We start from the raw sequence: 25,354 nt of genomic DNA, 5'->3' as shown, positions 1-25,354 counted from the left end.
CATTTCCCTGTGACACAGGAAACGAGGTGTGTCGGATTGAAAAGGTGGCGTTCAGCTGTGGGACACTCATCAGTCACAAGGCCCAGATATCAGACCAGCACAGGCCTGATTAAAAAAATAAAAAAACTTTTTTGACCTTCATTTGCATTAACATTCATGTTTCTAGACTTCCTGTCTGCCTCCCTGCTCGTCCCTGGAGCTGCTACGGGGAGTGTGGACTACACAGCCTCATCAGACAGGAATTAATTCATTGTTAAGGTTGTCAGAACCCGAGAGACTTGTAGAATCAGCTCCATTTGGCAGGGACATCACATTCAGAGGAACATTATTCATGGTAAAAATTGGATCCTTGTAATGGTTATCCCACTTTCAAATCACTGTGTGATGAAGTAACGCCGAATAGCAGAGAACCCAAACGGTGCTGGGCAGTAAACCACTACTGAGTTGGGTTTACAGTATTGTAACGACCTCTTTCAACCACAAGTAGCCCAAGGGTTTACAGTTGGGAAGTTTCTTTTCATTCCAGCGTTTGGTTCGTCGACTTGTTCGCTGTCTTACCAGAAGTTTGGTGGAAGGTCAATATTTGTTTCTGGGAGACTGAGTAAAACACTTTTAGTGACTCCAAAGATGTTTAATGTACATGTTTTGTCACGTTAGCTGGCCTGCTACATTCAGGAATGGGCTGGTTTTGTTCAGAGTTAAGAGTTTTGTTATGCATTTCTATTCAAGGCGGTAACCTCCAGTTCTGAAAAGTGAAGCCAATAAAAGTGTCTTAAGCTTATCCTCTCTCTACTGGCCAGTAGGGGGGGACTCCTCTGGTTGCAAAAATAAGTCTGACTGTATAGAAGTCTATGAGAAAATGACCCTACTTTGTCTTCAATCCAGCATAATGTTAATTTAATAAATTACTGTCCCATTTAGAGTTAAAAGACCATAAGGCAGAGAATGTCTTAGAGCTACTAGAGCTACCAGAGCGTTATACGGCGTTTCTAGAGCCTTCAAAATGTCAGTCCACAAACCTACGCGGACTACATCTACTTCTTATATGCAGTCTGTGGTCCATTCATTCTGTTTAAACCCACAGCACAGTTGCAGATAAAGATTCGGCTCCACTGAACAGGCTTCCTCCTGTACTCATTCTACCGCGGCGCTAACATTTTACACCATCATTATTTTTCCTCTGCCCTTAGCCTCCACACACGGGGCGAAGCAGAGGCACTTATTTACTAAATTAATTTTAATCGACTAATCAACCAAGAGAGCGCAGCCCTACTCCCCGGATGTGTGTGTTTGTTATTTCATCATGTTACTGAGTGCGTCTTGAAGAGAGGCCTCTCAAACAACGCACGTTCACAAATGTTGGAAGTGGTCCACTATTTCCACCCAGGCATGAAAACTGAAACTCCAGCCCATCATGCCGCTGCATAGCCTGCCTGCATTACGTTCTCCGTGACCTTCAGTGGGTCAACAGTAAATCCCACGAGGGATTATATCACTGGCCGGACCACTCTATAAGGCGCGCTGCTATACTCACTCACAGTTTGCCCGTGGGCGTCCATCTTGTGAAGCATAATATCAAAGTGAGGCTTGCAATTTGAAGTTGCCTGAGGGAGTGAGGGAGGATTACACAGGGCGGCTCTGCCCTGCAATGGGACTTCAGCACAGCCTCCCTGATGTCCAGCTGGGCCCAGATACCAGAGGAGCAAGGCGGTAATAGAAGACCTGCTGTGAGTGGCAGGAGTCTGATTGGTGAAGGACACTATTTGGGCATTTTCCATTTAGCTTATTTCACTTGACCATATGTGAAAACTACAGATTGCTACTCAGTCTCATAGCCAGTGAGGACTAATCCGCTTTGTGTTGTTCGCGCTCGCAACGCCGCCGTTACTCTTAGCATCACGATGAGGTTATGATGAGGTTATTCCAACAATTGGTTTTGACGCGTTACCCGCAGAGTGTGTGAGTGCATGTGTGTCCAGCTGCGTCGCTCTCTGGGCAAATGTATAGAGCAGGCTAGTGAGAATCCATTCTGCTCCATTAACTCTTCTGATCAGCCTTCATAGAGACCACGGGAACTATTTAGAAGGAATGTAAGGAGCGTATTCTAGTCAGTTGGCTTTTTTTCTTTTTAACTAATGACTGTACATTTTTATTTAAACCTTTATTTAACCAGGAGAGTCCCATTGAGATTAAACATCTCTTTTTGGAAGGAGACCTGGCCAAGACAGAAAAAACACATAGTTACAGACAGAAACAAGACAAGTTAAAAGAAACTAAAAGCTAAGAGACAGTGACGTAGAGTTATTTTAAGAAACATTTACATTTTTGAGAACCTGCCTCTATTTCTTTCGTTCTAGATTTAAAAGCAGTTAGTGGTATCAGATCTCTGAGCTTTAAAACATTCTGCAACATATTCCAAGATGAGGGGGCCGAGTACACAAAAGAATAAAGAAGTCCTGAGAACGCAAAGAGTATTGTCTGTCTCTGCATGATGAAGACACACAGGTACCGTAAAAGTCGGGTTACACGCCGCTACTAACTTCGGTCAGTGTCCCCGTTTGCTCCCCGCTGTAGCCAGCTGGCGCTCATGCTAGTTCCCCCGCTAACTTCCGCTAGTGCTCCGGTAGCTCCCCGACAACCACCGAAGGTAGCGGGACCAGCCCCGGCTCGACACCCGACTTGGGCAGAGGGGACGCGGGCAGTAGCAACAGCAGCGGGGAGCCAGCAGCAGCGCTAGCTAGCAGCAGCAGCGGGGAGCTAGCAGCAGCGCTAGCTAGCGCTGTTTCTAGCTTGCTACAGCAGGACACTGACCGGAGGTAGGAGCGGCTTGTAACCCGACTTTTACGGTAGTTTGGGAGCAGACCAGGGATTGCCTTATAAATATCTGAACCCCAGTAGTAGAGGTGACCCCGATTCATTTGGTCAGATTATTCACATTGCACCTTTTTAACCAAAGCTTCACAATAGAGAAGACTTGGCAAATGACACTACTTTGGGTTTTAAGCACTTGTTGAACGTTTCTACACAGCCATTCAAAAAAGGCATATCGAGTCAATTCAAACACTATTTTCACAAGGTGTTATGTCAGTGTTCCTTACTCTCCATGCTTGAAGGCACAAGTTACTTTTATTCTGGCGCTTGCTGTGTGCGAGTCCGAGGTCCAACGGCGTGATGTCAGAGCTCATCAGCATTCAGCTCAGGGCCGACCCGCGCGGGGCGTTGTCGGGTCCGGCCTCGTCTTTTGTCACAGCTCTCCTCACGGTCGCCGCTTACAACGTTCCTCATCGCCATAGCAACAGTGGCTTTTTTTCCCTACCTCGTCTCTCGGCCGTTTGGATGTTGAATAAAGCTGATCTGCCGTGGGAGTCGTGAAGAGATCCACCGTCAAGTCCATTAATTTTATGATCAATAGCAAGAGATTTGTTGTGAACATTTGAACACATTTGATTTACGCTTCAGTTCACAAGCACCTGACTATGCTGCACAGGAAGAAAGGTTCATGCATAAATCCTCTCCGCTTATCTTGAACAACTTTAAAGTGAACTGCTCCTAGCAACTGTTACCACGTCGGGATGGATGCGCCACCTGCTGCTGATTGGTCAGGGCAAAAATAACAACTCCTCCCCAACAGCAGACATGATGTCAGACTGAATAATGAGATGGCAATTCAGTCTGAGAAGGTGACCGGAACACAAGCCGATACCATGAAGGCATTGATGGAAAAAAGTCCCTCCATGAATCATGGTTCAGATCGTCAGAGTCGTTGGTGACCACCTGACCTCCACCTGACCTCCACCTGACCTCCAATCCTCATTCTGGGTTCCATCATTGACCTTGAATCACATGGAATCTCACAAGCCTGGTACTACCTGTACCACGATGACGGAGGAGGACTTAATACCCAGACTGCACTGCTTCAGACCGTGTCAACCCCAGCTATTTGTGCACGACCCACTTCGCAGCAGTTTATGGCTAAATCGAGCTCACAAAATCTGGAGCAGGAAGCTCGTCAGAACAGAAATAATAGCAACGCAAAGTGACCGATAACGGGCTCATAGTGTGATATTAAAATATAAATATACATATTTATATAGTTGTCAGGAGATGGTGAGTCCACGTTCGGACTCGGCTTCACACAAAGGGAATTGACTAGGCTTGTTCGTCTCTTTTATTCCTCCATTCCATATAATTGCATGCTAGTTTCTTTTAAACGACAATAATGTATTCATGTATTCTGGGAATCTTGGGAGCGCTGAGCAAACGCCTGCCAACTAGCCTTTTAATCACAATGGAAAAATCGCCCAGATACTGACATCAATTTTTACACGGAGGCCAATACACACACACACACACACACACACACACACACACACACACACACACACACACACACACACACACACACACACACACACACACACAAACACAAATCATATGTTCCTCTCCACTTATCTACAAATGGATGACAGGAGGAAGGAGCGCTCTGATCTGTGTTTTACCAGCTGAATACTGTACTATGCAGTGTGTTATTCTCTCTAGAAAACAATACACTTTCTTATTTGTGCAAATATTGGCACAGAATTGACCTGACCAGTGTTTCTGCACGTTTTAGTCTGCGACTGCTGTCCGATGTTACTGACCAAATCCACATCTATGGAGCCAATGGGCAGCAACAGATACAATACCTTCAAACATAAACACAACTAGTGCACTGAAACAGCATCCGACTAAATACAAATATCAGAATACAGTGTCTACAACAATAGAGATCTGTGTACTGTGTTCCGGAGAAAGGCAGTGATCCGAAACTATTGCTTGTAATGAGTTATTAACGGAGGTTAACGGAGCGGAAGGTGTGGAGCTTTATCATCTTCAGCATCTGGTTTCAGTCACCAGGAAGCCGAGCCTTCTGTGCAGCTCACAGTGGAAAGCAAAAACAGTTTATCTTGGGTTCATACGGCTGTCGTAAAGCAGCCAATTAACTGAGCGATGATGTCATGAACCCAGAAACAATGGCGTTTAGTTTCCCGGGATGTCTGGGATTGATGAAACCATCCGCATCTTCTTGTGACGGAAGCCTATTATTATACTATATTATGAACTATTAGAGGTAGCGTATAGTTTGTGTTCAGCTAACGTGAGCGCTCAATACAAAAGGGCCTGAACCAGTTATTAATCTATGTATTAATCACGTGATCAGTTGCCTGTGAAGTGGCACAGGTCGGCTTCAAATACATCATTTAGTGAAACTTTTTGTCTGCACTTTAAGACATATTACATATTTCATTACTTTTCGAGACACCTGCTATGATATGTCTGTGCTATTTCTGTTTTGTTTTTGCTTTCATGAGACACCGTAGTGAGACGTTGGGATTTAATGCCCAAAACAGTCAGATTTTCACGGCGAGTGTCTGAGCCACCTGGATGTTAAACCTGTCAGCCGGTGACAGAGGACGGAAGCAGCCGGTGTTGAAACAACCCAGAGTAAAATTCATTGGTCCGATATGAAATGCCAAAAACATTCAGCTTGCCACACAAACACCTTCATGTCCGCCTTCCTCCACCTCGACCCCTGACCCTGAACCCGAGACCCAGCCGGGGGCCCGGAGCGCTTTGTGTCGCGCTGAATCAAAGGCCACTGAAATATCAAGGCTGTTGAGTCACATCAGGCTACTCTCTGTTTCAGATTATCATGTCGGACTCTCTGATGTGTCCCAGCCTTGAAATGTGATTAATGTCACATTTAGTCTCCGAGGATTTGGGAGAAGGACGTGAACGCGGAATCAAAGGGTTGTGTCTTTTCTCTGGGATATGGGCAGTGTCAGCGTCCTCAGCGGGAAACGGGTGCATGTAATGGCATCTTTTCGGCTATTAGGATTAGCCGTGATTTGCATAGAGGCGACTCTTACAAGGAGAAGGGACGGATGTGTGTCTGTTGATGTCAAAGTTCCCAATGTTGGCACGTGCTCAGATAAACATCAGCTTTCATGAGTCAACGGCACGTCTGCGCTGAAGGCAGCGCGCTGATGGGCAGATGAAGAGATGAAAGGGAGAGGCAGCGAGACAGAGGCGTTGGTTATATTTAGTATCACAGTCTCCCCGGGATCTTCAAGCTGGAGTATTTCCGTCTGACTGGAGAGGTTGAACACAGCCTTAGTTTTATTTCGAGCGCCGTTACGATCGGCGTTCACATGCCGTCCACGTCCCCGCGGCTCGCTTTGATCTCCGGCTTTAATTCTTTGTTTGCTGGCATGTTTTTTTTGGTCTTGACAGGCGACTGACTTGAATGTAATGATGCGGGACGGCGATGGTGTCACCAAACAGATATTTCAGACCCACCTCCTAACGGGACCGCTACGCATTAAACATTGCTCACATAAGGGGACCAGATCAGAAACTGTCAAAGCTTTTAGGAGCAGTTTTAGTCTCAATAAGCAATGTTCTTCCATCAAGGAGCAATGTCTAAGTTACATTGGCTCGGAGACCTCGGCCAAGGTCATGCCCTGTCTCGCAACGGCAACGAAAATAATTTGTGTATCCGCTTTGGGATTCCATTTCGATCAAAAATGTCATGGGTTGTTCTTCCATCAAATCTCATCAGAATATCCGTAATCCTTTGTGTTCTATTTGTATTTGGTATACACTTGTATTACATATTGTTATTTTTATAGGGTTATTATAATCATATATAATATTGTATGACATGCTGTGTGAGACTCAATGTCAAGGAACTTGTTCTAATAAAAGTTCAAAAAAAGAATATCCGTAATCCAGCTCACAATGAAACCTACAAACCAACGCAACAGAACCCATGACCTACTGTGCGGAGGCAGCTGACACCTCAATCTATCTAGTTCTATTGAAGGCCATACATTTATAATTGTTTAAAAACATGCCACTCTTAAAGAAAGCAATATGAGGACCAACACGTTGCCCATATCTACAGTTCAGTTCCAACCAGCTAATGACTGAATAAAAAGCCATGAGTAACGCTCTTGCTAATTGTAATAAAAGACCCTTGAGCATAAATATCTTAATGGCCTTTTATGGAAGAAAGGACTCTCTCTCTTCAAAGGATATGACATAAACATGTGTGTGCATGAGTCGGTATTGATTGGCTCTTGTTCGTGTCTACATCTGCCTCTCTCCACCGTTTGAGTCTCTGTGTCAAAGAAGGCCACGCTGTCTGGCGAGGATTAATCCGTCTGCCTCCTCTCAAACGCCGACTCCACCGACTAAAAGCAACAATAAATTATTCAAATTAGAACGCCTGGAAATTTCCGATAGGCTATTTTTAGCCGCGGCATCGGGGCTTGGTTGCCAAAAGCTATGGGTTTAGAAGGGTTCCCCGAGTGAGCTGGCTGTCATGTCACAGCGAGCCGTATAATGAGGACGGGGAGGAAGTACGTGTGTGTGTGTGTGTGTGTGTGTGTGTGTGTGTGTGTGTGGGGAACAAGAAGAACAGCTCATCCCCCTGTCGTGTGGAAACGCTGCTGTGTTTTGGTTCTTTCTTTGGCTGGGAGTCGGAGGTTCTGTTTTTGTTGATTCTGAATTAGTGGCGGAAAAAACAATTTATTGAAACCCGTCTTTTTCGATGAGTGAGTGACAGCAAACCCCTTGTTTTGTCATCCGCCTGTACTAAAAACTACAAAAGCTTAACACACCCCTCAATGTTTTATCATGTTCAGGGAAAGGGAGATAAGGAGCGAGGGAGATGGAGAGGGAACCCGCTTCCTGCCAAAGAGCACACCCGTTTACTTTCTCCCCTCTTCATCCCCCGTTTCTCCCCTCTTTCTCTCCCGTTTCTCCCCCCTCTCCCATTGCTCCCCTGTTTCTCCCCTTTTTCTCTCCCGTTTCTCCCGTTTCTCCCCTCTTCTTCCCCTGTTTCCCCCCCGTTTCTCCCCTCTTTCTCCCCTCTTTCTCCCCCGTTTCTCCCCTATGCAATGCCATCTTCAGTTGTCAAAAAGAGAAAAGGGAAAGGTGGCGTTTCCATGGCGGTGGTGGCTGATCAAGGGAAAAGAGCAGCTCTGTGTACGACAACATGCTTTAGTTTGGGGCCTCGACTGTAATCTAGGGCACAGCCTCCTGTTCTGCCTCTGATATTCCCCATCTCATCGCTGTCCTCCCAGGCAGCCGCTTTATTTTTATCCCGCTTTATTTAATAAAAGAAATATCATCCAGCCTTGTCTCTATAGAATAAGGCTGAGATGGAAATCAATTACTCGGTTTAATTATGTATGCGCTACGATGTGTCTTTTAAATGAGCCATTCAGCTAACTGCACTGCATAATGTTGATTTAACCGCCTCTTCATTTTAGAATGGGGAGCTCGATGTGAGACTCTGTTCTCCTCCCAGCATGCACCGCTCTCCACACGGCATGTCCAAGCACATGGGCTGGATTGTGTATGTGGCAAAAGGCTTCTGCAGAAGACCGCCATCCAAAGGTTCTGTCAGGAGGTCCATCTTTTCACACACGAGCTCTCTGCACACGGGCTTCTAGTCTATATATATATATACATATATATATATATATATATATATATATATATATATATATATATATATATATATATACATATACATATACATATATACTACTCATCGTCGGGCGAATTTTCAAAAGAAAAAGCAAATAAGCAAAAAAGCGTAAAAGTGAAAAAGCAAATTTTTGCAATGCTTTTCACTTTCTGTGCATTGACTTTACATGTAATCTACTTGCGCGAATATTTTGCAGCTCTTTTGGTGTGAACGCGGCATAAGACAATAACTTTCTATAACAGTGTCAGACACTTTCACCTTCACTCACACTTAAAAGCTTCAAGTGAATCAGAGTTTCTTGGCTCACACTGACTTTTATTCTTCAAAATGATGTCTCCTACATTTCAGTGGGTGAGTTAGTGAGAGGATAAAAAGAGAGCAAAAGAACCTCATTTCTAGATTCAGAGTTTCAGCCCAGCATGTCTGGAATGCTGCATTGCATTGTGGGATATTGATGTCACTGTTGGTGGAGACATTGTTACTTTTCTGTGGGATCAAAGCCTGACATTTACACAGTGGTGAGCAGATACTGTACTGTATGTGGTCGCTGCCTCGGGGGTTGAAAACAAGTGTTCTTAGTGTGTGTGTGTGTGTGTGTGTGTGTGTGTGTGTGTGTGTGTGTGTGTGTGTGTGTGTGTGTGTGTGTGTGTGTGTGTGTGAGAGAGGCTTTCATCACCTCTCCATAGAGTCTAACATGACAAGCATGTGACCAGAGTGTTTTTTTTTGCGTACGTTCGACACTAAGCCGTGTTTGAAAGTGTTTAATCAAAGTCTGTGACACTTCTCATACAGAGTTAACCAGATCTGTGTGAGATTAGATGCATAGAGGTTCCACTGATATGGAGACGGGTTTGGACCACATGTTCTTCATGCTCAGAGAGCTGAGCATGACTGTGCTCAGTCCAGGTAAAATGCCCGGCTAAAGTTAGCAACGCTGCTTAGAATCAGACTCCTTCCAGCCGCCAAAAAACCCGGGAACCTCTCGGGATCACAGGTTGCCAAAACTCATCAACAATCAGCTGTGGAGTCTATTTGACTTTTGTTTACGAGCCCCGGTTCACCGGTTGCTAGACAGCATGAAGAGAGAGAGATGCCCCCGTCACGAAGGAGGTGATCAGTGTCGCTCCCTGGTGTGTTGGCAGCTCCGTGGGCTGGCGGCGGTGTGGAAAGGGGGGGGAGGAGGGGAGGGGTCTTTGAAGAGACTCAACACACTGAGTGACAGACAGCGAGCAGCAGACGGAGGGATTTCTCTCGCCGGGGGTCTCTGCTTCCAGCTGGAGCCGAGCCTTGTTTCTGTGTGAGAGCGAGTGGACGGCCCTGCTGTGTGCGTCCTTATCTCTGCACACACACACACACATATACACACACACACTAATGTTGTGGTCATTAACTGTAAAATGAGGTTAACCGCAACATTAGCAAATCATCTTGACATGACTCATGATTTTGTTGTTGTTTTATTCCCCTTAAAAGATAATGTTATTTGCATGTCTGCGGATGCAAATGAGGAATATGTGATGCATTATTAGGATAAGATTGGTTCCACCTGCCAATATAAAAGGTTTATAAGTTGGAATTAATGGCTTAAACCTGCATTAAAGCTTGGAGGAACCAGCAAGATGATACAACCTATAAAGCCAGGTATTGCTCACTCTTTTCCAATAAAAGTAGCTGGCATCACTGGCTTTAAAAGTCACTACATTGAGAGAAAAGGACTGAACTGTGAACCGGACAACTTCACTGTGTGTTATGAAATACATTTTGCATCCTGAAGCAGAACCTTTCAAGAAATGTACGCAGGTTGAAAATATTTAGAAAACACAGTCAAACAGTCATGACGATTAAACGTATCCCATTACATCGTCTGGATCCGGGTATGCAGCACTGATTTTGGTTTAATGGGAAAGAATGAAGGTGACCTTTGACCTGAGGGACTCCAAATGGCCGGTTGGTCTCAGATCTCAGCAGAGATACCGGTTTGTAAGTCTGAGCATGCTCTTGTTGCTCAAGGTGGTTTACACACAGTCTCACGTGTCTTTGCATACTGAACAGCGAGGCAGCGCTCATGTTGAACACGTCTGCAGGACGGTGTGTGAGGAAAAGCCCCAAATCCAGATTGAAATTATAAGCGGGTAATCATGCAGAAACAGAAGGCAAACCACATATAGCTCAAACCCACAAGCCCCACAGGTTTAATTATGTCTGTGCGTGAGTGTGTGTGTGTGTGTGTGTGTGTGTGTGTGTGTGTGTGTGTGTGTGTGTGTGTGTGTGTGATCCTCCTCGCTTGTGTTAGCACCTCCGGGGTCTCCTCAGTTTGATGATGCCACGGCGGTTTACAGAGGACCGAAGCAGCAAGGCGCTGGACGTAGGTCTCGGTGCAGGACCAGGACCAGGACCAGGTCCAGGACCAGGTCCAGGTCCAGGTCCAGGTACAGGACCAGGTCCAGGTCCAGGACCGGAGCGCACAGCCTCCCCTCATGGGGTCCAACAGATGGCGGCAGCCCCGATGAAGCGGGAGCAGCAAGCGCTCGGATTGGCCGAGCCAGCAGGGCGGTTTCTGAAACGAAGCCTGAGCAGAGCGGTGGGACGCCACGGCTTACCCTTCCAACGCGTTGCTGTCTGCAGCAGGCTACGGAGAAACGTGTGACCCCGTGAGGGTGCTTCTGTTTTTAGCTTTCTGATGGCTGGAGCTGAATTTAGGATTCGTTTTGGCAGATCTCAGTCACCAGATGACAAATCACTTTCTGGAAGACGGATCATTTCCTTTAATATGAGTTACTCAATATCTCTCATCCCAAATACTGTTTAACTGTATCAAGGCTTGGTTCAAAATGTCTTACAATCAAAATGCCATTACCCTAAACTGCATGGGGGGTTACTTAGGATACCTTTAGGGGTTAAGGGAGAATTGTGTTCTGGGTGAACTTACACTTATTTCTGGCAAATTTGATCACAGTTTTATACACGTGGTTAACATTGTGAATTCAATCTTTGCTAGGTTTCGAAATAACCTTGGCATTTGGGTCGGCGCCATCTTGTCTTTTTGCAATCAGTGAATGGAAGTGACCATATTTGGACTGAGAAGGAGTGACGTAGAGACACTGTAGAGACCTGTCAATCACCGTGTAGCCCCGCCCCTAAAGCATCCCCTGCTTTATGGTCTGTTTGACTCTAAATTACCATCATTTACTAAATTAACATCATGCTGTATTGAAGAAGACTTGAAACTAGATTGAAACATAAACTCATGTTTACAATGTTTACTGAGAGAAGTAGAGTCATTTTATCATCAACTTCTTTTTGCAACCAGAGGAGTCGCCCCCTGCTGGTGTGTAGAGAGAATGCACATTAAAGACGCTTCCGATTCACTTTTCAGCGTAGCATTGCAGCGGTTGGGCTTACATTGTGTACCAGATGCCGAGGGCTGTGACAAAGCGTTGGTACTTAACAACCTGTGGATGAGACCGGGCTGGAGTCAACCATGTTTGTGTTATTTAAACCGGTTCCTAACAGCTTCAGAGACTTTACCTCGTTGGACTGTTTGGTCCTGTAACTAAACTGATGACTGGATCGTATTGTACAGATGCTTTGCAGTGATCCTTTAGAGCAGCACATTGTAATGTCTGTGATGAGAAAAGCGGAAGGGAAAGTAGACACAAAGCACTTCGTCAGTCACAGTCGGGTCCACTGCCGGTCAGACAATAGGATGAAATGAGTTTGATTATTAGTTTGTTCCTTCTTAATTTATGGAAGACATTGTATAATGTGCTGTAGGCACACATGAACAGGCCAGAGGCGGCCGTTTAATCCCATTTGATTCATCCCTGATGCTTGACAGGTCTGACCGGCAGACCACCACGTTTTCCCTTTCCATTAGTGTGCTAACGCGACGTCCATGCCGATGTATCACTCACTGTTTACCACCCGAAGCTGCGGGGCTCCAGTGTCGGCGCCCCGGCCCGCCGGCTAACGGGGCGAGGCCTGTTTGATCTGGCATTTTCCTCACGTCTCTTTTATTGGCTGCCAACAGGCAGAGTTTCTAGGGAGTGGTGAAAAATGATGTGATTATGAGGAGAGGCCGGCGATCGCATCCCATCAGGGTTTTGGGTGGTGAAAGGGCTGCTGGCTGAATCTGTTGAGTCCTAATACATCTCTGTTTGTACAGTGCATGTGAAGAGATGCACGGAGCCGAGCTTTTAAAAAAGACGGCTGCCATCTATCATGCCTCCCCGTTTCCCCTCACTAACGAGGTCTAGAATGTGATTACAGCATGTGTAAGGAGATCGATTCTTTGCCGGAGGAGACGTCCGTCCGGCTCTTCCTGCGGATGTTGAGTGACGGATAGGAGTCTGAGTTTAATGTGATGCAGCACTGATATGAACGCATTCAACTCAGGCACGGTGACATAATGCTTAAAACAAAGAAAACAAATGGAAGGTTTTAATGCTGACTGAATCATCTCGCCAGCTCTTAGTGAATAAGAAACGAGCAGGAGCGCCTCGTGAGAGGAGAACGAAGATTCTTGGTACGTCAGTCACACGTAAAGCAAAGCATAACGCCTTTCCAGTTTCCCATGGAGACTGGAATGTTCCTCACAGTGTGCCGAACAAAGGAGTGTGATTGGAGTATGCACCCAAAAACCCCACTGCTGTAGCTGAAGTTTTAATTACAGGACGAATAATCAGTGAAACACGCCTCTATGATGATCGCTCACGATGGAATCCTGTTCAGTCAGACGTGAAGGTCACAGGCTTGACCTCTGCGAGGGCCGTGCCGATGAGCGAGGAACTCAAAACCTGGAAGCGCTGCATGGAAAATAAAGAGATTCTTTTGGCCAAATCAAATATATTGCATTGTTCCATCCGCCCTGCGCCGCCTACAAAGAGCCATATATAAGAGTACAGGACTTGTTTAGCAAGCTGTGTGTGTGTGTGTGTGTGTGTGTGTGTGTGTGTGTGTGTGTGTGTGTGTGTGTGTGTGTGTGTGTGCACGTGTGCACACAGGATGCCGAGAAGCATGTGCCTGTTGCAATCACATGGTAGAGCAGTGCTTCTGCATTTGTAATGTCTGTCATAAATCCCCCCGGTGTGTGTATTAACAGGGGGTGTCGGTGTGTGTATTAACAGGGGGTGTCGGTGTGTGTATTAACAGGGGGTGTCGGTGTGTGTATTAACAGGGGGTGTCGGTGTGTGTATTAACAGGGGGTGTCGGTGTGTGTATTAACAGGGGGTGTCGGTGTGTGTACCTGCATGTTAGTTGGATGTGGTGCATGTTCTCAGCTGTCACCGGCCCTTGGAGGGGGGGGTTAGATGATAGATCCTCGCTCCGCAGACGCAAAAAAAAAGACGCGCAGCACCCGAGCAGCGGCTCAGGTTTTCCCGCTGCTTGTTTCATCCAACGTCCCCGATAAGAAGCAGACGGAGATAAAGACGCAGAGAGGGGCGAGATAGGGAGAAAGTAGAGCAGCAGGGGAGAGAATTGCTGTTAACACAGTTTGCATGTTTAAAGGAGAAATCCGCCCTGAAACACCACGAATACTTTAATCAAAGCTGGCAGCAGGGCGCCAGCTTATTTAGTCGTGATGTCTTTTTCTACTTCCAGTCAGCAGCTGGACAAAGTTTGGTCTCAATCCGAAGGCGCGCCGGACGCTAGAGATGTCAACTTGTGAGCGTTGATTGTGTGAAGGTTTGAAACATGCGTTGACATTACAGCACTATATCCATTAAAGGTGGTTTCAGGCCCTGACTTGGAGAGAAATCCATGCCTTGCAGTTGTAAAGTGGACTTGGATGTTGACGGGGACACTGGAGAGTGAATAAAAAAAACACGTGTGAACGTGTTAGAAAGTGATCAAATGAACCCTGATCCTGCTTTTCAAGTTGCTGCTCGCTTATGATTATGAATCTGCAATCCGAGATTTCTTTTGAATCTCAAGAGTCAGGAAATACCAAAAAAATATGGTTTCTGAGAGTGGAAATCATTTCACATTGTGTGACCAGCAGATCAGCAGCAGAAATGGATTCTCGTTGACTTCCGTCTCCGACCCGTCTGAGTCTACAGAGGAGGGAAAACGTCTGTATTTTGTGAATAGGAACATGCTTCTAGCGATGCATGGAGATTGAAAGCATGTTCAGCGTAATCATACACTGCATGCCGTGTTGCATGGCTGAAGTGGATGATGCCAAGTGACCACTGCTAAGTAACTGAACGATGATGTCATGTTGCAGCGAACACACGCCTTTAAGAAGACAATAAAAGACGTACGTGAGATATGTGAAGAGGGCAGCAGAGTGAACGCACGCGAGCAGTTCAGGAGCACGGTGACCCAAATAGTGGCAACGGTATTTTGAGAGTGTTGTGAGTCATGCGATCCGAAAAAAACAAACAAAGCAAGGCCGGGTGTGAAACGGCTTCTTCAGGGCTCAGTGGGCAGAGCGCACCCGTGGATGTGGGAGGAAAGAGGTGGAGAAGGAGCGTAGCAGGCTGCGTGTGCGTGTGTGTGTGTGTGTGTGTGTGTGTGTGCGTGTGTGTGTGCATGTGTGTGTGTGTGTCTAGCTCCTCGGAGAAAAGATGTGGATGTTCGCACGCTCCTCCCAGGGCGGCGTTGGGAAAGCTGGATGCGAGCGCTGCATCTGACAGGTGGTTCCATTAACACTTTGCAGAGGAAGACCGAAACAAGAGAAGAAGAAAAAAAAGTCTGCATGTGACTCATCGTCTCGTACTGTTACCGTACAGATTCAGCTGCAAGCGCATCAACACGCTCTCATTTTGCCGAATGGAAAGTCTATTTCAACGACTTACATTATTATTGTTGTGTATGTCTTGGTAACGTGACTATGAACATACTCAACATGTGTTTTGTCTGCTTTTAGCCCTGTGTAATTTAGTTTTAAGCAAACATAAATATTCATAATGCTTTACAACAATAATCACATTATAAAGCATTTCCAATGATTTGAATCCTTGTTCTAATGGCATGATGGGATTATAAGTGACTAAGTGGTCATTGTTTGTTTGAAGTAAAGTGTAAATGTAGTTTACATTTTGTGATTTTCTTGTATAGATTTGTTAATTTATTTGTATTGACCAGCAATTAAGAAGTATTTATAAATGTTTCATATTGTGATTATTGTTATAAAGCATTGTTAATATTTTAAGTCCCTATAGCTACAATTAGACATTGCTAAAAGTAAAGTATGTTTATTATGGAACTTTCTATCAATAGCAGGCAGTGCTTCATAAGGATGCATTCTGGATTGAAAGCTGTATTATAAGTATTATTGTCATAGCTATGGCATGTTTTTCTTAGTGCCACATTTAGCTTTCCCTTGTTGCCCATAACATTTGAACAAATCCAATATTCCCTGCTACCTAAAGCTGACGACTATATTGTTCTGATGCCTTCCTTCATGTTGGCGGGGTTAAGGTTAGTACATAGGAATGACGGAGTTATCAAATAGCACCCAAGAGGACTATTCAGTGTCCTCATCCCTACCGGACTTTGCCGTCTTCTGTATTGAGACACAACAAAGATCAAAGCTTTGGAGGAGACAGAATGTTGCTCTTAATGGCGAGAGCAGAAGAGCAGCAGCACACTTGTTAAAAAGGTTTCACGGTTTTGTCTCAACTTTCCTACCACTCACAAAGGCTGCCATCTTGAAGGTGGCACCGTGCCAGTCAGAATATTTGAAAGCTGTCGAATGCAAAACAATCACAAACTGTCACTGCTCAGAATTTTGGTCAAACGCAATCCTGCAAATGATTGAATACCTAAGAAGTTGATTTATGGAGCGTGGACTCAGAGTCCACTTATTTTTATTCAGGGCCTTCGTCAATGGATGGAGATGGCTCCGTTGTCACGGATCAAAAGACACAAGCATCCACCTGGACTCAGGGATGGACTGATTAGATTTTGGAGGTCAAAGGTCAAGTTCACTGTGACCTCACGTCCGTCCAATTCTTGTGATATCTCCGGAGCGCCTTGAGCAAATTTCTCTTTGATTACTTTTACCTCCGCTGTTAGTTAGATTTTAATTATTCAAGACTCTGAAACAAGAATAAGAACATTGTAGTACTCATGTGCAGCCTGTGATGTTTCAAGCAGAAATCACTTCGGGGTGACATGCCTAAAAGGTTGTGAATACAGTGCACAACCCTTTGTGTTGTCAATGCTCTCGCTGCAACTTCAATGCAGGATTTACAAACATTAACAAACCAAGTATAGCACAACACAACGACATCACAAGCAATGCAACTGCAAGGAGACGTGGCATCACTGAAAAGGCTATAGGAGGCAAACACGAGCTCCTTCTCCCAATTCCCCACTGATTCTGAAGTCTTAGGTCTGCTTGGTTATCTAACCTTTTCCTCCTCGCTTTACTGCCAACAGCCCAACATCCCAGCAGCAGTAAATTAAATCTGACTGCATCTGCATTCCTGTGTTACATTCCCACCAGGAGCAAGGGGGAAGTGTGTGTGTTTATGTGTTGCTCTTGCTAATAGATTGCTCCTCTCTCTGGAGTCCATTCAAATTGATGCAAGTTAATTAGACTTGTCTGAGTTGACTCTCTTTCTCAAGAGTAAATTAATTGATTCATCACGGGAAATGAATCCTCAGCCGGTGTATAGAACGCCAAGGTTCAAAGCATTTTCAATGTAAAGGCTGGATCAATGCTAACATGTTTTTTTTCTTCTCTTCTCCTCTCCTGTATAGTTTATAGCCTTTGCATCTTTGTTCTTCATCCTGGTCTCCATCACCACCTTCTGCTTGGAGACTCACGAGGCTTTCAACACCATCATCAACAAGACGGACCCGATGCGGAACAGCAGCATGCCGGACTTAGGCCCGCAGTACGAGATAGAAACCGACCCCGCGCTCACCTACGTGGAGGGCGTTTGCGTCTTCTGGTTCACCATCGAGTTCCTGGTGCGCGTGACCTTCTGCCCGGTCAAGTTGGAGTTCGTTAAGAGCGTTCTCAACATCATCGACTTCGTGGCTATCCTCCCTTTCTACTTGGAGGTGGGGCTGAGCGGCCTTTCCTCGAAGGCCGCCAAGGACGTGTTGGGTTTCCTCAGGGTGGTGCGCTTTGTTCGTATCCTGCGCATCTTCAAGCTCACGCGCCACTTCGTGGGCTTGAGGGTGCTGGGCCACACGTTACGGGCCAGCACCAATGAATTCCTGCTGCTCATCATCTTCCTGGCGTTGGGAGTGCTAATCTTCGCCACCATGATCTACTACGCCGAACGAATCGGCGCCGCGCCCAACGACCCCACCGGTAGCGTCCACACCAAGTTCAAGAACATCCCCATCGGCTTCTGGTGGGCCGTGGTAACCATGACGACACTGGGCTACGGCGACATGTATCCGGAGACCTGGTCGGGCATGGTCGTGGGCGCGCTGTGCGCCCTGTCCGGTGTGCTGACGATAGCCATGCCCGTGCCCGTCATCGTCAATAACTTTGGGATGTACTACTCCCTGGCCATGGCCAAGCAGAAGCTGCCCAAGAAGAGGAAGAAACACATCCCTCAGGCGGTGCAGGGAGGGTCCCCCATTTACTGCAAAGCCGAACTCAACACCACCTGCAACAGCACTCAAGGTGACCCGTGCCACGTCAAAGGCAGCCGGGTGCTAGAACGCAACCGCTCAGGTAAGAGATCGGAAAGAATGGTGAGCAGCTACACCTCGGTGTCCAAGTACAGGTCACACAGTGGGGTTATATATGTGTATATATATGTAGGGACCGCAGGTAGAAAGCTGTGTCCATTTGACAGTCTCCCCCTTGAGACTCGCTCTCACCAGAGACGGCTGAGCTCTCTTGCCTCGCAGCCTTCGTCTCTGGTTGCCACAGTGACGAGGAAGGCGATGCATAAGGTAGTGCGAGTAGGAAACGTCTGTGTGAAACGGCTTATGCCGAGAAGAAGTCAGAGTCCTTGTGTCCAAGTCTTTCTTGCAGCAGGGATTGTTCATCGGCTGTTTCTCCCCTCCAGGCCCACATCAGTAATTTACTCTCACACATCTGATATTGATGGAAATTAGTGTCGACCTCCGTACATCAGCTGTCTTTGAATTCTAGTGCAGACACTCCTGAGGGAGGACGCACCCCACGGGCTCTTCTGAGGTCTATTTGTTTATTAAGTCTCAGAACCTTATAGCGTAGAATAATTCATGGCTCAACCGAATGCACAGACGGAATCAATCCGGTCCTTTGAGGTCATTTCAAATACACAGCCTGCGAGGTTACGCTCCTCTCAACGTGTTAAACCTTTGGTTTAAAAACATCTACAGTAACCCAACTTAACTTTTTGGCCAATAATAGGAAGTTTATTATATGTCATATATAGGTTGATTATTGCTGTATTATGCTGGTCATTTTTATACTCAGCAGTATTACCTTAATATATCTTAAGTGTAATTGACCATTCGCTAAATTGCTCGCCGGAGAGGGATCGTCCAATCAGAGCTCACCAAGTGTAACTAGGCTCAACAGGCCCGCGGAGCTTTGATTCCTCCATGTTGAAGCGGTGTACATGGGGGGTTGTAGTTAGAATGGTACTTTATACTCGAAGATTTGTGAGTGCTGTCTCTTTTGTTAAAATATGTTGCTATAACCATAGTCTTCTAAATTGATCATCAACGTTTTGCTTTGGACCCGTTAGCTTTAGCATCAGACGTTTCACACAGCATTTAGTTAGTAACCATCAGGTGCCTCTATAAAACTCTATACGAGATTCAAGATTCCAATTCTATGACAAAATAAATGAATGATACTAATCAGTATTGCCAGTGGAGCCGTTATTCCTCGCCTCTCATCCAGAAGCGATTAAAAACACATAGAAGAGCCTCACTGATGTAATTCATGACATATTCCATCGTTACAATGCTTGTAGCCAGATGTTAAAGTGCCACTGCATCTGTGGAGCCTGATTCCATGTCCGGAAATATGCTATTGATGCAGATCCACTTTCGGGAGCTGAGAAGAAAATGTGACACTGGTCCCCATCATTGTAATGAGGGAGTGTGGCTCCTTTCATGTTCACAGTTTTTGAGCAGAAGCAAAAGTTATATCAGACTGAGACCCGAACCCTAATCCTTTTCTTTAAGTACTTTTGTTTTATTGATCCTTTTGTTATTACTGAAGCTACTGTTATAAGTTCAAATTATTATTATTATTATTATTAAAGATTCAAATAAAGCCTTAAACCCTTGTTGTGTCAGAACGGTAGAATTGTAAATTGTATGAATTGAGGAAAGCAAGTATTTCTGAAAGGAAGTACAAAAATAGAAAAAACTTAAAAAATGAAGCCCAGCCAGCTAACATTTCCGATCTCTAACTCGTTTCTCTTCTCGCAGTCATGTCGGCGGACTGCAGCGGGGGCAGCGACCTGACCATGTCTGCAGAGGAGAGGGTCCCCATGCGGAGGTCCAGCACCCAGGAACAGGACCGGCGGAGCGGGGGGACATGCTTCCTGCTCGCTGCGAGTGACTACACCTGCCCTGCAGACGGAGGGATGCGCAAAACAGGTAACTGCATGTGGAACTCTACTAGCCTGCATTTAACTTGAATGAATATGTCACGCATTTATTGTGTCAGTTTCAATGAAATTCATGCCTGGTATTGTGCATTGACACTTAATCATCTTTCACTCATTAGTCATCACGTAGTAGTCTGGGTTAGGTTTTCCTGTCACCACTATTTTCAGTATGTGTGGAATGTCAGAGCCCGACGTGTTTTAAGACAATCAGTGAACATCCTCATCAGCTGATCCGTATCCTTAGTGACTGGGACACCGACATCCCTGGAGTGGGGGGAGGCTGTTTGTTGAGGTCGGCTCAGGTAACGTAACCTGTGGATCTGCTGCCCTCCGCAGTGACACGCACCACAGCGTCCATGCGGCTGACTCAGAACTGTTGCTTTCATCACAATTTCTTCATGTTTTCCTGTTGCCTGGAAACACTTGAATTAATTTCTGACCCCGCGTCTCACTGATTTGGCTGTTGCCAGGTTTCATTGCCCGTCTGCAGCTCCCAAAGAAATGTATCATCCGCCCCTAAGGTGATGGTACACCAGAAGATGTTTCCGGTATCTCACAATCGAAAGCATTAAAATGGTCAAAAATAGATTTGAATCCTATCAACTCGTGAATGACTGATGAATTGACTTCTTCATTTGTATCACTGGAATGGTCATTTAGCTGCTTCTAAAAAACAGTGTGAGCTAATCACCAGCTAATACAGTGGAATTATTTCCATTCAGATCAAATAATGTTCTTCTATACTTGCTGACCTTGTAAGTGTGCATCTGACATATCAGATCTATTAAATATATCAGCTCAGTTTCCAGGTCATAGATCCAGCAGACGTTATTTAGAGTGGTGGTGTCATGATGAGTATAAGAAACAATAATGTCCACCAAAAAATGTATTTATGATATGTATTTTGGGTTCAGAAACGTCGACATTCAAACTAAGCCAACATTTGGTGACTGGCTTGTTTATATTCTTTTATGGTATGAACCCTAAACGCTCAATAAAGACTTTGTCATGCAATCCCAAGTCCTTTATTTAATGCTGTCACTGAGGATTGACATTTTATATATCAATGAAGAAGTCGATTTGCCCAAGTCAAACATAATGAGTTGCCAGCCCTGATTCTTGTTTCTGATTGTTGAAACTCAGCAGGCAAAGTACGCTCACCCTAAAGCTTGATTCGATTGAAACCGTACACGTCATTTACAAATTGAGATGTCACTGGACGATGTCAGAGTGGCCCAGATGATTTGCGTGTCAATCAAGTAGAGGTGCATCAGTGAAAATGTCACACAAAGGGCTTGACCCAAGCTAAAGGTCATCGTGAAGTCCACATCGGCCGAATTACCACAAAGTCCCGTCTCTGTTCAGTGCGGTTTCAAAAGGCAGAAAAGGTCATAAACTAAAATGCATAAACTGAGCAGTTCATTCAGTGGAAAATCACAAAAGACAGTACTTCCATGAAATACTTTTGGTTGCAGCCTCCATTCGACCAAACTAAAGTAATATGTAGATGCCACGTGAGGCCTAAAGCAATGTTTGTTAGGACTCCATTTTATCTCAAGCATTTTAAGGCATTTGAGTGTTAATCTGGACTGTAATGTGGAAAAGTAAGCCTTGGCTAATTGCCTCCTATCAGAAGTTATCTCAACCTCCTGCTCTCAGTGGTATTGCTTGTAGCCTCACAGTGCTACTGCACTCAATCCACAGCGGGCAGATCAATGCTATCATACCATTAGAGTGAGACTCTGCGGATCGAAGATTACGTTCAATTGAATTTCACCTCCTATTTCGTAAGAATTCAAACAAGATAATACGTCATTTCGGTTTACTTTCTATCCCGAAGTGTACGGACGATATTAAAACAACGTATTGATGGTTTCCTCGCTGGGTACTTAGATAGACCAGCAGACTAGACCATTGCATGTGGTCCAGATCCTCTAGGGGACCACGTCATGGTGGTCTCTCTCGCAGCAGAGCCTCTCTCGAGTCTCGTTTGCTCGACGTCGGCGGCCGAGCAGCTGTGCCTTCGTGTTCGCCGCTTCAGTCGGCGGCCGCTTTTGCCGCGACACACACCGACGGCTAATGCATAAAACATGGGGTCCCTTTCTAGTCCCCCGCTACCCGTTGGCATAGACCCAGGCCGCCCTTTGTTCCGCCTGCTCATGCTGGCTTTGAGACAGCCTCGGCGAAACAAACGGTGCCGCGTGCAGGATGGTAATGAGGCCACGTTTCCATTAGCTGCTTCTCATCAGTGTTCACGCCAGCCGACCGGCATGCTCCATTAATGATCTGGCTGCTTGGGCTTGCTTGTTTATGCTGCCATTTACTTTGCGAAGTTTGAGCTGTTGTGTGACTCGGTAGAGATGATTCAAGTATAAAACATGAATCTTATCCTCATCAGAACACACATAAACAGTATATTTGATACATAATGTGCCTGGTGGTAGTCTTATTACCGGTATATATGACTGTTATACACAGTGTGAGAAATACCTGATGGTAAGTTGGTGGAGGCAAACTTGTATTTGTGATGTTGGGCTATATAAAATAAACTGCATTGAATTGAAAAAGCATAAAGTGCTGCAGAAAAGAAGAAGAATCCTAAAACCTAGAAATGCATTTGTGCACTTCCCGTTCCCTCATGCCTTGAATAAAGACATTGTAATGGTTTGTTTTACAACATAGAATACGTAAGTAAATACCCCTGCATTTTGAAGCTTTTTCATATCTTAAAAATGGAGAAATACCATTGTCTTTTTGTGGAGGGATCTAGTGCGATGCTTACTTCCTGTTATCTACAAAAAGATGTCATCTCTGCAGCACTCTATTCTTAAAGTGACCACCATTTAGCACATTATTTACAGTCTTTAAACGATTTCCTGAGAGAAAATACTAATGAGGAAGCCATGAGATGAATGACTGCTTATGTGATTCTCTTATTCAACCCCAACAGTTAAAGGGTAACAACGTCTCTTATTTGACGAACAGGTTTCCACACTGAAGTCTGGCAGAATCACACAGGCTTTTCTGAAAGGCAGAATTTATTATCATGACATTCGGTGTGTTGGAACACTAGCATGTTAGCTAGCTAGCTTACCTCGCTAGCTATAGGTCAGTTAATCCAGCTAAACAATATGGCACACGTAGATATTTTAGTGAGGCTAATGTCTAATCAAATCAAATTTTAATTGCAAGCCTCTCAGTTGTAATTCTGTTCTTTTTTACGATATCGGGGATTTCCCCAACACACGTGGTAAAAATACCTCCAGAAGTGCCTGAAGGTAAAATGGCCGCAAAACCACCGTCACTGACAGTTTCCCCGAAATCAAATCCAATATTAACACAATCAAATCAGCTAAACGTAGCTCCACTGGTTTTGTTTGTATCTAGTTCCAGCTACATGTATCACAATAAGATTTATGCTAATTAGCTTAATTCCCCTTTTATCTGCTGTGACTGCAATGCTAGCAACGGGGTGTCTTTGGATAACAAAGATGAAATAACAGGAGAATTTTCAATCTTCTTCTGCCAGCATGGCGTGAACGCGGCGTTAAGCCAGTAGCCGTGCTGTGTTTGTGGTCTAATGTCGCGAAATCTCTGTGCACAGTCACTGCAGCAGGGATTCGAAAATAATACCTCAATAACGGGCTGTCACGGCAGGAGAAGCACAGATGTAACGAATCACATTAATGCCGGATCCGTTCCAAGGAAATGTTACCTGGCTGCTTTTTGTAGATTAATTGAATTGACTTGAATTGAAGGAGCCGTGTGTAGGATTTAGCGACATCTAGTAACTACTGATTCTAAACTAAACGAAAACACAACGATTCTTAGTTTCATTTCTGACACTAGATCCTTTTGACGTTCTAACATTGGACTGGATTGAAATGTAACTGCCAGCGACGTTTTGCTTTGCAGCCATTTTCCCACTGGTTTGTTGACATTTTTTTCTGAATCATAAGTGAGTCATAGCTTGTCTCAGACTTACAACTAGAAGGCTGACGCAGACTGCTTTTTCCCCCCTACTCGTCTGCTTGTTATTTCCAGTCAAATTAAGCCGCCTACTTTGACAGCGAAGAGTGACACAGCTTATCTATCTTTAAATGAAACCATTCTCCTCTGTATTAGCTGTGTCCGAGATCACGTCTAACTCATCCCCAAGTACCTAGGGGAGGGTGCGATGTATGCTTTCCATTCAGAAAGGTTTTTAGCTGTAGATGGGGTGAGCCTTGTGCCAGAAGCCTGTGGTTCTTTGGCTCTTTAGCCACTGAGGATCAACTCAACCAATGAGGTTATTTGTCCCTCGAGAGCAGCTCTAAAACATTTTGCCGATCTAAGACTGCGATCTGCCTGACTGTCAGGAAATGTGCTGTGCATGCACTCACCATACAGTGTGTTACCGCTGCTCTGTCTCACTCCTGTCTCCTGTCTTGTCCCGGTTCACTCGGCTGGCTCGGACTCGGATCGTTGCCTGCCTGCCTGCCTGTGTTCTGCCTGTGTTCATATCCTGTTCCTGCACCACCTCCACCACCACCACCTCTCTGTCGCCGCTCCCTAACCCCCTTCATCTGAAGGCTATGAGAAATCCCGGAGCTTAAACAACATAGCGGGCATGGCCGGTAACACCCTGAGGTTGTCTCCTGTGACCTCACCCTACGGATCGCCGTGCCCGCTGCGGCGCTCCCGCTCGCCCATCCCCTCCATCCTGTGAGAAGTCCAGCCCCCCCACCCCACCACCACCACAAGGCCCGCCTTGGCCTGAAACGACCCCACAAACAAACCATTCGGTATTACATCTGAACTTCTAGGTATCGTGACTAGTGGATAAGTACTTAACTTTGTAGCTAAGACTGATGTTAGTGGCTCGAGCAAGCCTGAACCCCTGCTTGAAGATAGATGTGCTTAGCGAGCTGGTCGGTCCTCCCGTGTCACTCGGAGTCCCCTTTAGTTCGACGTCGTCCTACTTTTGAGACTCGCAATAAAAGAACTCCGACTGGTGGCTCCAGAAGTAGCAGCCGTAACATTTAATAAAGGACACGTGAAATAATCAGGGATATTAGATGTTGCTATATTTAGATACCTTTTGAAGAAAAGAAGAAAAAAAGACGTGCTTCCAAAATAAGAAAGAGAGATGTCATTTTTGTTTTATCCTCACACAACTGTGACTTTTTCCTTTTGGTTTGTCTACTGATATTTTCTGGGAGGGATGGGCGTCGAGATGGAGGACGGCTCGCTCCTCACCTGCTGCCGGGGGCCGCTCATGTTCTTGCATGGACCATCCTGTAAC

At 45.5% G+C, this 25,354-nt stretch overlaps 1 protein-coding gene across 3 annotated transcripts in view; it reads left to right on the top strand.

The window, feature by feature from the left end:
- Positions 1-24,778, top strand: part of kcnc2 (potassium voltage-gated channel, Shaw-related subfamily, member 2) — a gene marked incomplete at both ends in the record, with an annotated part of 70,754 nt that extends 45,976 nt beyond the window's left edge. Inside the window, 3 exons of one of the 3 annotated variants that reach the window (XM_079236405.1) lie at positions 17,252-18,185; positions 19,937-20,059; positions 24,642-24,778. In XM_079236405.1, the coding sequence (XP_079092531.1) occupies positions 17,252-18,185; positions 19,937-20,059; positions 24,642-24,778 (1,194 nt within the window). Of the gene's footprint in view, positions 1-17,251; positions 18,186-19,888; positions 20,060-24,641 lie in introns of all 3 variants that reach the window. The other 2 variants (XM_079236404.1, XM_079236406.1) reach the window with 2 other exon arrangements.
- Positions 24,779-25,354: the final 576 nt, after the last annotated feature.

This window comes from Taurulus bubalis (assembly GCF_910589615.1).
Source record: "Taurulus bubalis genome assembly, chromosome: 20".
Taxonomy (NCBI): domain Eukaryota; kingdom Metazoa; phylum Chordata; class Actinopteri; order Perciformes; family Cottidae; genus Taurulus; species Taurulus bubalis.
Note: the sequence above shows the minus strand (reverse complement) of the source record. Positions and strands in the feature narration are given on the sequence as shown.